The sequence below is a fragment of the Micromys minutus genome (genome assembly GCF_963924665.1).
Source record: "Micromys minutus genome assembly, chromosome: 11".
NCBI classification, from domain to species: domain Eukaryota; kingdom Metazoa; phylum Chordata; class Mammalia; order Rodentia; family Muridae; genus Micromys; species Micromys minutus.
The window spans coordinates 41,268,264-41,280,540 of NC_137980.1; the positions used below are offsets into that span (position 1 = coordinate 41,268,264).

The 12,277-nt window shown below is 53.1% G+C and overlaps 1 protein-coding gene across 1 annotated transcript in view; it reads left to right on the plus strand.

The window, feature by feature from the left end:
• PREX1 (phosphatidylinositol-3,4,5-trisphosphate dependent Rac exchange factor 1) overlaps positions 1–12,277 on the plus strand; it is a gene marked incomplete at its 5' end in the record, with an annotated part of 142,208 nt that overhangs the window by 99,269 nt on the left and 30,662 nt on the right. The window contains 5 exons of the mRNA XM_080925282.1: positions 353–500; positions 9,008–9,108; positions 10,117–10,220; positions 10,369–10,418; positions 12,191–12,266. Coding sequence (XP_080781408.1) covers positions 353–500; positions 9,008–9,108; positions 10,117–10,220; positions 10,369–10,418; positions 12,191–12,266 — 479 coding nt within the window. The remainder of the gene's footprint in view (positions 1–352; positions 501–9,007; positions 9,109–10,116; positions 10,221–10,368; positions 10,419–12,190; positions 12,267–12,277) is intronic.

A 12,277-nucleotide genomic window follows, 5' to 3' on the forward strand; every position in this document is an offset into this window, starting at 1 on the left:
TACTTGCTGAAGCTGTTTTTGTGTAGATGGGGTGGGGTTCTGGGAGAGCAAGGGTAGAGTTAGGGATGGGGACCAGTGTGTATAGCATGGGGGGCAGAGCTAGGTGTGTGTACTGTGGAGGGATAGGACAAGACTTTGGAGCTTAGCTCTGAATTAAGGTACCACAAGTTACCCAGGACTTAACCTCTGTGGGCCCCCACCCAGTCTTTCTGAGCAGTCCCTGGCAGGTGTGTATGGCACTGACCAGGGGTCAGGAAGTGCCCTATGGCTACGCTAGGATGAAGGTGGGGGACATGAATACGGAAGCCTGGGACTACCTCCTATGCCCCATAGCAGTCGTGTCCCCATGCAGGCCTGAAGCTGGGCATGGAGCGTGATGCCTACGTCATGATTGCGGAGAAGGGAGAGAAGCTGTATCACATGATGATGAGCAAGAAGGTGAACTTGATCAAGGACCGCCGACGGAAGCTGAGCACCGTCCCCAAGTGCTTCCTTGGCAAGTGAGTGGCTTCTGCGTCCTGATCCCCTAGCTGGTCACTTTCCCTTCCCACTCTGCATCTGATCTGCCTTGCCGTGCCCCACACACCCTTTCTCTTGCCTGGGACCTCCTTACACAGCTACCTAATGCCCCTCAGACCTGCGGAGCAGGCTCAGGTGAGGGTTGAGGCTGGCAGCGTTCTGCTGTAGGTCTGTCCACCGCCTTTGCTTCTGACCCACTGAGTTGTCTGATTCCTGTAACGAAGTACATGGTAGACGCTGAGATCTTCCCAGCTCGGTGGGCTGGCCAAACTCTTCCTATCTCTGTCCTATTCGACCAAGGCCGAGGTGGCTGGGGCAACAAGGAGGAAACTGGGAATAATGTTGATTGTCCTGGGAGGAAAGAGAGATTGGAGACCCATGTGTGGGATAGGCATTTAGATAGACAGAGTCAGGAGATCTGCCCTGCGGGCCACCATGTACACAGAAGTGTCTGGGCCAGTAGTGTTGGAGAAGGCAAGCCGAGGCCTCTGTGGCCAGTGGCCAGCCAGGTGGGTATCCCTTGGAAGGGAGCAGTTCCTAGAAGCAAGATGATCGAGCCAGTGGAGGGCAGGAGCCGAATGTCAGGGATGTGGGCTTAGATGTATGAAAACAGAAAGCCCTGCTGGGTGTTCATGTTGCTCACTGGAGCCTTTGGAGTTAGGAGGTAGGCCTCGAGGCCTGGCATTAACCAAGCCAGGGCTAGGTGCTGGGGGAACCAGCATTTTTGGACTCTTTCGTCCATTGTCCTTGTGGGCTGCCAGTCCTGGCTCTGCCTCTCTATGGCTCTGTGAAAAGGAGAAGACTGGGCCCAGGTGCCTTGTGGGGGCTAGCTGGAGGGGTTGGGAAGGATGTTTCCATTGCTAATCCCTGATTCCCCTGCCAAGGAGCCTGTTGTTCTAGCAGCGGCCCACCCTACTTCTGCCTAGGCGGATATCAGAGAGCCTTCCTGCCGGCCCAGCCGGATGGGATAACCTGTCTGTGATTAAGGCTTCTGAGGCCTGACTCCTCAGGAAGGATTAGAAAGATTTCTATTGCTGCCCATTTGAACCCCAGCCAGCAGCACGGCTCATGTAACTATGGGGCCCAGAGGAACTGACTCCCCATTAAGAGGAAGCTTTTTCAGGCTTGGCTTCCCTCTGCACCTACCTGGGCTCTCAACATCCCTTCCCAGCCATTGTGCAGCTCCAGGAGTCCCCGGTCCCCCCTGTAAGGAGAATGCCTAAGTGACTGCAGTGCAGGTCCCCCCAGCCCTTTATTGACTTTATGGCATTCTCACACAACACCATGGAGCAGGTCACTGCTGTTGTCCCCATTTTAGGGAGGAAGAAACTGGCTTAGCCAGGGGAAAGCAGAGTCAAGCTGCTGCAGTGAGGTGGGACTTGTACCCGGGGTGGGGTGACTCTGGAGCTGGTGTTTTCTCTCACCACCTCAGTCTTGGTTCATTTTAATCTCTTCAGCATCTTCGGATTTCCCCAGTCATTGCTTTCTCCTCCTCTGTCAGCTCCTGGATGGCAGCAGCCTGGCTGGGGACTGTCTGGCTTACTTTCATAACCTTTTAAGGCTGGCTTTGAGACAGACTGGGACCGTGTCTTACTCCCTGTACCTTTCTTGCTGGATGACTTTGGGCAATGGGCTAATGTCGCTGGGTCTCAATGAGTGATAATTAAGGAAGGAGAAAGGCTGGAGGATGCAGTGGAGATGCAGTGGGGATGCAGTGGAAACACAGTGGGGATGCAGAGGGAAGACAGTAGGAACACAGTGGGGATGCAGTAGAAACACCGTGGGGATGCAATGGGAACACTGTGGAAATGCAGTGGGGATGCAGTAGAAACACAGTGGAAATGCAGTGGGGATGCAGTGGAAACACAGTGGGGATGCAATGGGAACACTGTGGAAATGCAGTGGGGATGCAGTAGAAACACAGTGGGGATGCAATGGGAACACAGTGGAAATGCAGTGGGGATGCAGTGGAAACACAGTGGGGATGCAATGGGAACACTGTGGAAATGCAGTGGGGATGCAGTAGAAACACAGTGGGGATGCAATGGGAACACAGTGAAAATGCAGTGGGGATGCAGTGGGAACACAGTGGGGATGCAGTGGGAAGACAGTAGGAACACAGTGGGGATGCAATGGGAACACAGTGGGGATGCAGTGGGGATGCAGTGGAAACACAGTGGGGATGCAATGGGAACACTGTGGAAATGCAGTGGGGATACAATGGGGATGCAGTAGAAACACAGTGGGGATGCAATGGGAACACAGTGGAAATGCAGTGGGGATGCAGTGGAAACACAGTGGGGATGCAATGGGAACACAGTGGGGATTCAGTGGGAAGACAGTAGGAACACAGTGGGGATGCAATGGGAACACAGTGGAAATGCAGTGGGGATGCAGTGGGAATGCGGTGGAAATACAGTGGTGATACAATGGGGATGCAGTGGGGATGCAGTGGGAATGCTGTGGCACATAGCACTGTGCTGGCCAAAGCACTGAGAACATGTGTTGAGGCCCCATGCATGCCATCATGTTACAGGAACAGGTGTGAAATGAGAACATGTGTTGAGGCCCCATGCATGCCATCATGTTACAGGAACAGGTGTGAAATGAGAACATGTGTTGAGGCCTCCATGCATGCCATCATGTTACAGGAACAGGTGTGAAATGAGAACATGTGTTGAGGCCTCCATGCATGCCATCATGTTACAGGAACAGGTGTGAAATGAGAACATGTGTTGAGGCCCCATGCATGCCATCATGTTACAGGAACAGGTGTGAAATGAGAACATGTGTTGAGGCCCCATGCATGCTATCATGTTACAGGAACAGGTGTGAAAAAGTGGCCAGTTTGTGCCCTACTTAGAAATGAATAGACTTCACATTTCAGTGGTAAAATCTGTGTACTGTGGGAGAACATACTCTGTGTGTGTGTGTGTGTGTGTGTGTGTGTGTGTGTGTGTGTGTGTGTGTGTATCTGTCTGTCTGTGCACCTGCCTTCCAGCAACCTCAGATTAGCTGGAGAGACAAAAATTAATTCCTTCTTTCTTCCCTTCCTTCCTTCCTTCCTTCCTTTCCTTTCTTCCTTCCTTCCTTCCTTCCTTCCTTCCTTCCTTCCTTCCTTCCTTCCTTCCTTCCTTCCTTCCTGCTGCCAGCCAGCAGCAAGGAACTGAACAGACTTCCTGCCCACAGGAAGATGACTATTCCTACAGGAATCGGTCAGTAGAAGCACACAGATTAATAAAGTTACCCACTGAGCCAGTGAACCCCACAGGGCAGTGATGTAAGGGGGAGAGCTGTGGATCTGACTCAGCCAGGGCGGGTAAGATAGGCCTCCTATCGGAGGTTACATTCCAACCAAGATCTGAGTGACACGCGTCAGCCACAAGAAGACCCGAGGAACAGCACACCCGGGCATGGCATGGCAGATGCAGGAGTCTTGTGGCTTTCGTGAGCCATGGCACTGGAACGTCAGGAGGCCTGAGTTGGCAACTGTTGGCACGAAGCCCAGGAGTCAGCAGGGCTGCATCTGGCGGCACTGTGTCAGGGTCAGGCTTTGGTTCAGGTGTTCAGGGAGGCTCCGTCGGGGAGAGACACTTGTGAGACCTTGGACCCCTTGGGACCCCTTGGGACCCCTTGAGACCCCTTGGGACCCCTCAGGTCAAGGTGTGCCAGTTCGGCTTCCAGAAGCATTTGCCGCCTCCCTCGATGGCAGTTATGTCTTATTAGCATCCCCACGCCAGGGGCTCTGAGGTAGGAGGCTTGGCTGCAGCAGCCCTGGGCACGGCTGCATGCAACAGAGACTAAGCCGGGTGTAGCATAGCAGCACGCACTTGTGCCCTTGGCACCCAAGAAGCTGAGGTGTGAGCAGTAAGTGGTCCAGGTAGGTCTGGGCAACACAGCAAGATCCTGTCTCAAAACCTGACCGATCAGCTACAGACCATTCTTCAAGGCTTGTCGGGGACTGGGGCAGGATAGCTTGGTGGGTAAACGCTTGCTATGCAAGCAGGAAGATCTGAGCTCAGAGCCCTAGCACCCATGTGAAAATCTGTAATCCCAGTGCTGGGAAGGGGGTGGAGACAGGTGGGGCTTGTTGATCAGGCAGTGTAGCAGCTTGTGCCTTGTGTCACAAAGTAAGATGGGGAGTGGTAAGAGGGAGACACCCCAACATTCACCTCTGGCCTCCACACACAAACACACAGGACCTGACAGACATCACCAGGGACATTGGCAGGAACTTTGTGCGTGGGACTCCCAGGTTGCGTCTCAGTGTGGGGCTCCAGGCAGGAACAAGTGGGAAGGTACCCGTTCTGGGCAGTATGTGATATATGGAGCCTTCGATCAGGTGGCGCACATCAAAGAGTGGCAGAGATGTGCCCAGGCTGAACAGTGTCCACTGGGCAGGGCCGAGGGAGAACAGAAGTTGGCACAGTCTAGCTGTCAGTGGACTCTGCCATTGGATCCCACCTCCACCTTGTCCCCCAGTCTGTCTCAGTGCCTCCCACTGCTGTGGGGGACAGCTTTCTGGGAGCCTGGGTCTTGTTCATAATCCCACCCAGAGCTCCTGTCAAATCCCAGCTCCCTACCCCCACCTGTCGCTCAGAGCTGCTGTGCACTCTGATGTCCAGCTTGGGACGCGCCCTGCTGGCCCAGTACAAGTGGAAGCCTGGGGACAGCATTTAAAAACTGGGAGCTTCATAGGAGATATCTAATTTCCCTCTCCCTCTCCAAGCGTTGGACTGCGGGGCTGTGGTGGACTCTGAGCAGTAGCTTCAGCTTTGACTGGCTTGGCACGGTCTCCACCTGGCCAGCATCCCCTGTTCAGAGTTCGAGGTTCCTGCGTAAGAAGAGATTAACTTTATCTGGTTTCCCTCCTGGGTCCCAGCTTAAAGTTTCACAGGATTAAAAAGTCCACCCACTAATTCCAGATGTCCCTAAGCAAACCGTTTGCCAGCTGTGTCCTGTTGAGCAGTGTCCAGCTACATCTTGTTCCCTAGATAGGGACAGCTTTGCTTTAGTTGGCCCAACAAGCTGAAGACCCAGCTTGTTTTCCGGAAGGGTAGCAGTGTGGGCACAGTCAACACTCAGTGGCTCTCCTGAGTCTGTCTTCTGCCCCTGCAGTCCTTTTGCGATATTTCCTGTTCCCCACTGTGGCCACAGGGCCATAGATCCTTCCCAGAGGTGGCCCTGGATAGGACATCTGGTGAACAGCCTTGCTCTGGTTCTCCGGCCTCCAGCCTTGGAGAGCAGTCACACCAACATCTGTTTACCTTCTGGGGTGGCTGGCAGTTTTTGCCTTGCCCCAAGAGTTGGGACTTGGAGAACAATGGAGTAGGGTGTGAAGGGGGTGGTGGTGGTTAGAGGGACACTGAACTTGGAATGTTCCTACCCAGGGTGCCAGAAATGTACCTGTTTCTTTCCCACATCCTTGGGTATCTCCTGGGCTTTCTGAATGCCTTATAATGCTGCTACCTACATAAGGGCAGGCCCTTCCTCTGCCTGCTCTAAAAGCTAAAAATAGCGTCCCCTGTTGTAACCGGAGGTGGGACAGCTGGTTTCCATAAAGGGGGCTGGGCACTGCTGCCCACGCTTGTGGGTGCTGCTAGCTCCAGGCTCACCCTCTTCCTCTGGCTCCAGTGGGCTGAAATCGGTGCTGAGCCCATGAGGCCACAGGGGCTGGGACCTCAAGAAGCCTGGTACCTTGAGCCAGAACAGCCTTCATGCTGACACCAGAACCTTCTTCTCAGGCCTCATTTGTTGTGTAGAGAACTCTTGAGAGCCTCAAAGTGATCAGACAAAAGTCAATGAACAAGGTCAACGCCTGTCAGCAAGGGCTTGTATTCTGGGTGTCTGTGTGCGCAGGGAGGGAGCTGATAAACACAGACAAATCTGTAAACCCATCGCTGCAGAGAGTGCGTGGAGCAAAAAGGAAGCACAGTCAGGTGGGCAGGTTGCTGTGCAGAGCCCTCCCTAGGGTGGTGTAGATGGTTGCCCCTTGGAAGCGGTGGCATGAAACGAGCCAGGAGAGGACATTCCTAGGAAGATGGGGCAGCATGGAGAGGCATGATGGGGTCTAGGATTTCTTATTTGCTTGCTAGTTATTTAACGAAGAACAAAGGTGAGTGAGCCAAAGCCCAGAGGATGGGAGTGGGGGATGCAGGAGAGAAGGCTGGTCTAGGAATGGTGTTGTAGGTGTGGAGTTGGTGGCTGATGCTGGGCAGATGTGTGAGACAGTTGAGGCAGAGATGAACTCCTTTCTGAATAAGGCAAAAGGCTATTGGAGCACTGTGAGGACAGAGGGTGTGATGGGAACACTGAGGACAGAGGGTGTGATGGGAGCACTGAGGACAGAGGGCATGATGGGAGCACTGTGAGGACAGAGGGCATGATGGGAGCACTGTGAGGACAGAGGGCATGATGGGAGCACTGTGAGAACAGAGGGTGTGATGGGAGCACTGTGAGGACAGAGGGCATGATGGGAGCACTGTGAGGACAGAGGGCATGATGGGAGCACTGTGAGGACAGAGAGGGTGAGATGGAAGTACTGTGAGGACAGAGGATGTGGTGGGAGCACTGTGAGGACAGGGCATGATGGGAGCACTGTGAGGACAGAGAGGGTGAGATGGAAGTACTGTGAGGACAGAGGATGTGGTGGGAGCACTGTGAGGACAGAGGGCATGATGGGAGCACTGTGAGGACAGAGAGGGTGAGATGGAAGTACTGTGAGGACAGAGGATGTGGTGGGAGCATTCTGAGGAAGGAAGGACAGGATATGATTTGAGACACTTGCACCTTCCTGACTTTCCAGTCAGCTTTCTGAGCTTGGTATGGCCGCCTCCTTATTTTGTGAATTTCATTTATTTATTTATTTTTAAAGATTTATTTATTTATGTATGTGAGCACACTGTCACTCTCTACAGACATACCAGAAGAGGGCATAGATCCCATTACAGATGGTTGTGAGCCACCGTGTGGTTGCTGGGAATTGAACTCAGAACCTCTAGAACAGCAATCAGTGCTCTTAACCACTGAGCCATCTCTCCAGCCCCCATGAATTTCATTTATACTGTGTATATATACATATGTACATACATCTATAAAAACAGACATGTGCATTTAATATCCACACCTTCAAGCCACACCCTTCAGCCATCCATGGTGCACCCTCATTATCTACCTAGCATCCCCCCCCTTCAACCTCCACATCTGCTCATCTATCTAGTGTTGGTCTCTCTGATGGTTTACCCATCTGTTCTTCTGATGTACATCATGGCCATGTGTCCATTGGCCGATGCATCTGTCCATAGGTCCCACATGGAGTAACTCAGGTTACTTCCCACACCCATCTACTATTTATTCTCTGTCAATCAATCATCTCCCACCTACTCATCCATCCACCTACCACTCATTCATCCATCTACCCACTTGTCATCTCTGTCTAACTGTCCATCATCCATCCATTCATCTATCCATCCATCATCCATCATGTTTGTCAATTCATCCATCCATCATCAGTTCATCCATTCATCCATCCATCTATCCATCCATCCATTACCTGTCTGTCCATCCATCATCCATTTGTCCATCATCTGTTCATCCATCATCCATCCATCTATGTATTCCTCATCAGTCTGTCCATTCATCCATCCATCACCCGTCTGTCCATCTGTCCAACCATCATCTATCTATACATCCATCATCCATCCATCTATCCATCTATCATTTGTCTGTCCATCCGTCATTCCATCCATCTATCCATTCATCATCTGTCCATCCATCCATCCGTCCATCCATCCATCCATTCATCCATCTATCCATCCATTCATCATCTGTCCATCCATCCATCTATCCATCCATCCATCATCTGTCTGTCCATCCATCCAAACATCCATCCATCCATCCATCCATCTATCATCCATCCATCATCTGTCTGTCCGTCCATCCATCCATCCATCCATCATCCATCATCTGTCTACCCGTCCATCCGTCCACTCATCCATCAGTCCATCCATCACCTACCTACTCATCTGTCCTCCTTTCGTTTGTCCACCCATACACCCACTCACAAGCTATGCCATTTCATCCTTCCACACACCCATCTATCTATCCATCCACCATTCATTCATCTACCAACCATTAGGCATCTTCACTCTTCTATCTATACATCTGTCTAGGCACTAACCCATCTCCAGCCACCCACCTCCTGTCTGTGCATCTGTCAGTCATTCATCCCCTCTCTACAAAACATCTACCATCCATCTAATCATGCACTCATCTGTCAATCCACCCACCCACCCTTTCCTGGGTGGGTGAGACTGACCTGAAATTATTAGGCACACAACAGTGTTATCATGGGTTTTTGGGCTATGGCTGCTGGTTTTGAGTGCTATGGGAAGATCTGCCTGCCATTCCTGGGGTGGGTGGGGCCAGGCCAGCTCAGTTCTGGTTCCGGGGCTGGGGACCATCTCCCTGCATCTTCTGTTTCTGGCAGCGAGTTTGTCGCCTGGCTCCTTGAAATTGGTGAGATCAGCAAGACAGAAGAAGGGGTGAACTTGGGCCAAGCCCTGTTGGAGAACGGGATCATCCACCACGGTGAGTGGAAGTGGGGTGGTGAGGTAGGCTGAATGCCAGGGAAGCTGCCCTTCCCCCAGAAACCCGTGCCTGTTCTTCAAGCTGCTGACCTGGTCCCTTTCACACAGACTCGGGACCATGGCTGCCTCATGACTCTTCTCTGGGGTGACAGAATTGGTGTTCATTTGAGAACCAGTAAGAGAGGACTCCTTAGAAAAGCAGGTGGACAGGGAGGAGAATTCTCCATTTGCCCCTTCAGGAAGAGCTAATTTGAAGATATTTATTGAGTGTTTCTTGCAGTAAGACACTCACTAGCACAACTGTGATTGGGACAGGTGAAAGCCCTGTCCTCACAGAGCTGACATTGTGCCTGGAGGGAGATGAAGGTTGCAGAGGGTGCCAGCATAGCAAGATTGGTGCTAGGGAGGGGGTGACAGTCAGTGTCATGGGGGGGGGGGTTCTGGACAGGAGTTTGGGATGTTTCCCCTGGAAGTGAAGGAGGCAGGTGGGTGCTGTGGCTCTTGGCAGAGGGGACAACCAAGGCCATGTTCCCAGGGTGGGAGGGTGGATGCTGAGTGCCCTACAAGGAGCACCAGGGAAGGCAGTGAGGCTTCCCCCTATTAGGAAGTGAGGTCAGAAGTCTTGGAGCTGGGGAAGGGACCAGGCTGTGGAGTCTGTGTGGGCCCACTGAGCTGGTCAGGAGCCACTGAGTATCCGGGTGGGAGGGAAGTGGTCTTTGTTTTTAGAGTTACTTTTGACTGTACAGAGTCTGCCTTGGGGTCTAACAGCAAAATTGAGAGGTAGCTGTCAAGATGCCAGCGGTGTGGTCCTCACCCTTGGTGTGTTTGTGGTTCCGTTCTTTCCAAAGACAGTCCAAATCAGAGGTGCCCACAGATGTCTAGTGAGGTTGCCAGTCTCTGCCATGCCTGTACAAGCCATGGGCCTCACATCCCTTGATGCACTGGGGGACCACAGGGTAGAGATGGGGGGTGGGTTTCCCCAGCCTTACTAGTCCCTGGGTCCTTCCAGTCTCTGACAAGCACCAGTTCAAGAATGAGCAGGTGATGTATCGTTTCCGCTACGATGACGGCACCTACAAAGCCCGCAGCGAGCTGGAGGACATCATGTCCAAGGTAGGACGTCTTCTTTCAGCCTGTTGTCCCCGATCCAGCTGGAGGTCCCTGCAGAACAGGCCTATGCTTCTGCAGCCTGCCCCGCCCACCCTCCTCTCCCCTGCAGTCCAGAGGGTATGGCTGACTCAGACCCTGCTCTTGCTTGTAGGGCGTGAGACTCTACTGCCGACTGCACAGTCTGTACACCCCCGTGATCAAGTAAGTCCCCATGGCGGCCCCACCCGCATCCTGACCTCTCTGAGCCTCTGTCCCTTTCTCCATCAGACACGGTCAATAGCTGACCGCCTCCATCAGACTGTCAGGATGAAGTGAGTGAATTTGTGGGAAGTACCAAAGAGTGTTAAGAGACGGGGGAGCCAGGCCGAGTGGATCTGCCTGCTGGTCCCCAGTTGTGTGACCTTAGACAGTCACTTAGCCTTTCTGGTCCTCATCAGTTCTGTCTGAGGCAGGGTAGAGAGTAGGATGTACCTCAGGACCTTTGCACTCACGGCTGCTATGGAATGCTCTCTCCTACATACCTGCTCCCACTTCCTCCTTCCTCATTGTTTTCTGGGATGGGACAAGCATTTTACTACCAAGTTCCATCTTGCCCTGACCACCTTCCTAATACCTGACCCAGGAGCTCTCTCTCTCCATGTTTCCTGTCAGAGCCATGCTTCCTTGTGTCCCGTGTCTGTATTGTCCCTCCCAAGAACCGCCTGACCTAAGGCCTCCAAATGCTCCAGATTCTGAAGTCTCCTTTTATTTAAGTTTTAAAACTTGCCATATCCTTTCTTTCTGGTTTTTATTGGTTGTTTGAATCCGAGCTCCAAGGGCGGGCGTTACCCCAGGACCTTGCCCTTGAGTGGAGCAACGCTGCATCAGAGTTTGTTGGGTGAACGGTTCTCTTCCTGTCAAATGGCCTAGCAGCAGCTTGCGCCTCCTGTTGCCCTGAAGGTTAAAGTCACAGAAAGTTATGCTCACAGGCTTCTGGAGGCAAAAGGAGTGGCTCAGTGTCTTGTGGTTGTGGGTGGAGGGACAGGGACAGAGTGACATGAATTGTTCTGGGGACTTCATCCAGTCTGGTCTGTAAAGTCAGGCCCTGGGAACCCTTTACCCACAGCCCTGCCTCCTCATTCACCCTCACTTGCTGCTTTGCGCCAGTTCTAGGAGGTAGTGGCAAAGGACTCAGACTCCTTCCGGGCCCCTATGGCCTCTGCCTGTGCCCAGCAGCCTCCTTCCGGGGCCTCTATGGCCTCTGTCTGTTTCCCAGTGACCTTCCCTGTGCCTTCCAGCCTGCAGGTATGACTTCTTTTCTAGGTGGTGGCGAGGATATACCTAGGGTCCTTGCTTAGGTGAGACAAGTTCTCACAACCGACCACGCCCAATCCCAAACACACTTGAGGGGCTCCACCCAGGGCTGTAGAACTCAGTGTCTATCAGCTTAAGGCTGAACTTGCTGCAGTTTGGCTCTTCAGGTCCCACAACCCCTAAGGTTAGCAAGGTGGAGTACAGACGTCCCCGGGACACCCTACACCTTCAAGGCTCCGTCTTTGCTCTGTGCTCAGGGCCCGGCCTGCAGCTCAGCTGTGTGTTTCTGAAATGTCTGTGAGCACTGAAAGAGGACAGAGGGTGGGAGCCTCCCTCACCACACCTTAGAGCCTCCAGACTCTTTCGCTGTGGACTGCGCATGTCTGGCCAGGAGAGGTCCTTGCTGTGGGGACATGTGGCTCTGTGGGATGCCCATGGTGTGGCACTCCACCCCAAGACAAACCTTCTCTCTACATGCAGGCAAAGCTGCCTCAAGTGGCATGGCTACACTGTAGGCCCCCTGGGTTAGAGAGGGTCTGCAGCCCGAGGCTTCCCATCTGCTGCTGGCGGGGCAGCTGGCCCATGAGTCAGGAGTGGGTCAGTCTATTCCCCATGTCTGTTGAGGCTCGTCCAGCTGGAATAGGCTCCAGAAACCAATGTCCCTACCCCCTCTTCCCCAGGGACCGTGATTACCACCTGAAGACCTACAAGTCCGTGGTCCCCGGGAGCAAGCTGGTAGACTGGCTCCTGGCACAGGTGAGCATGCG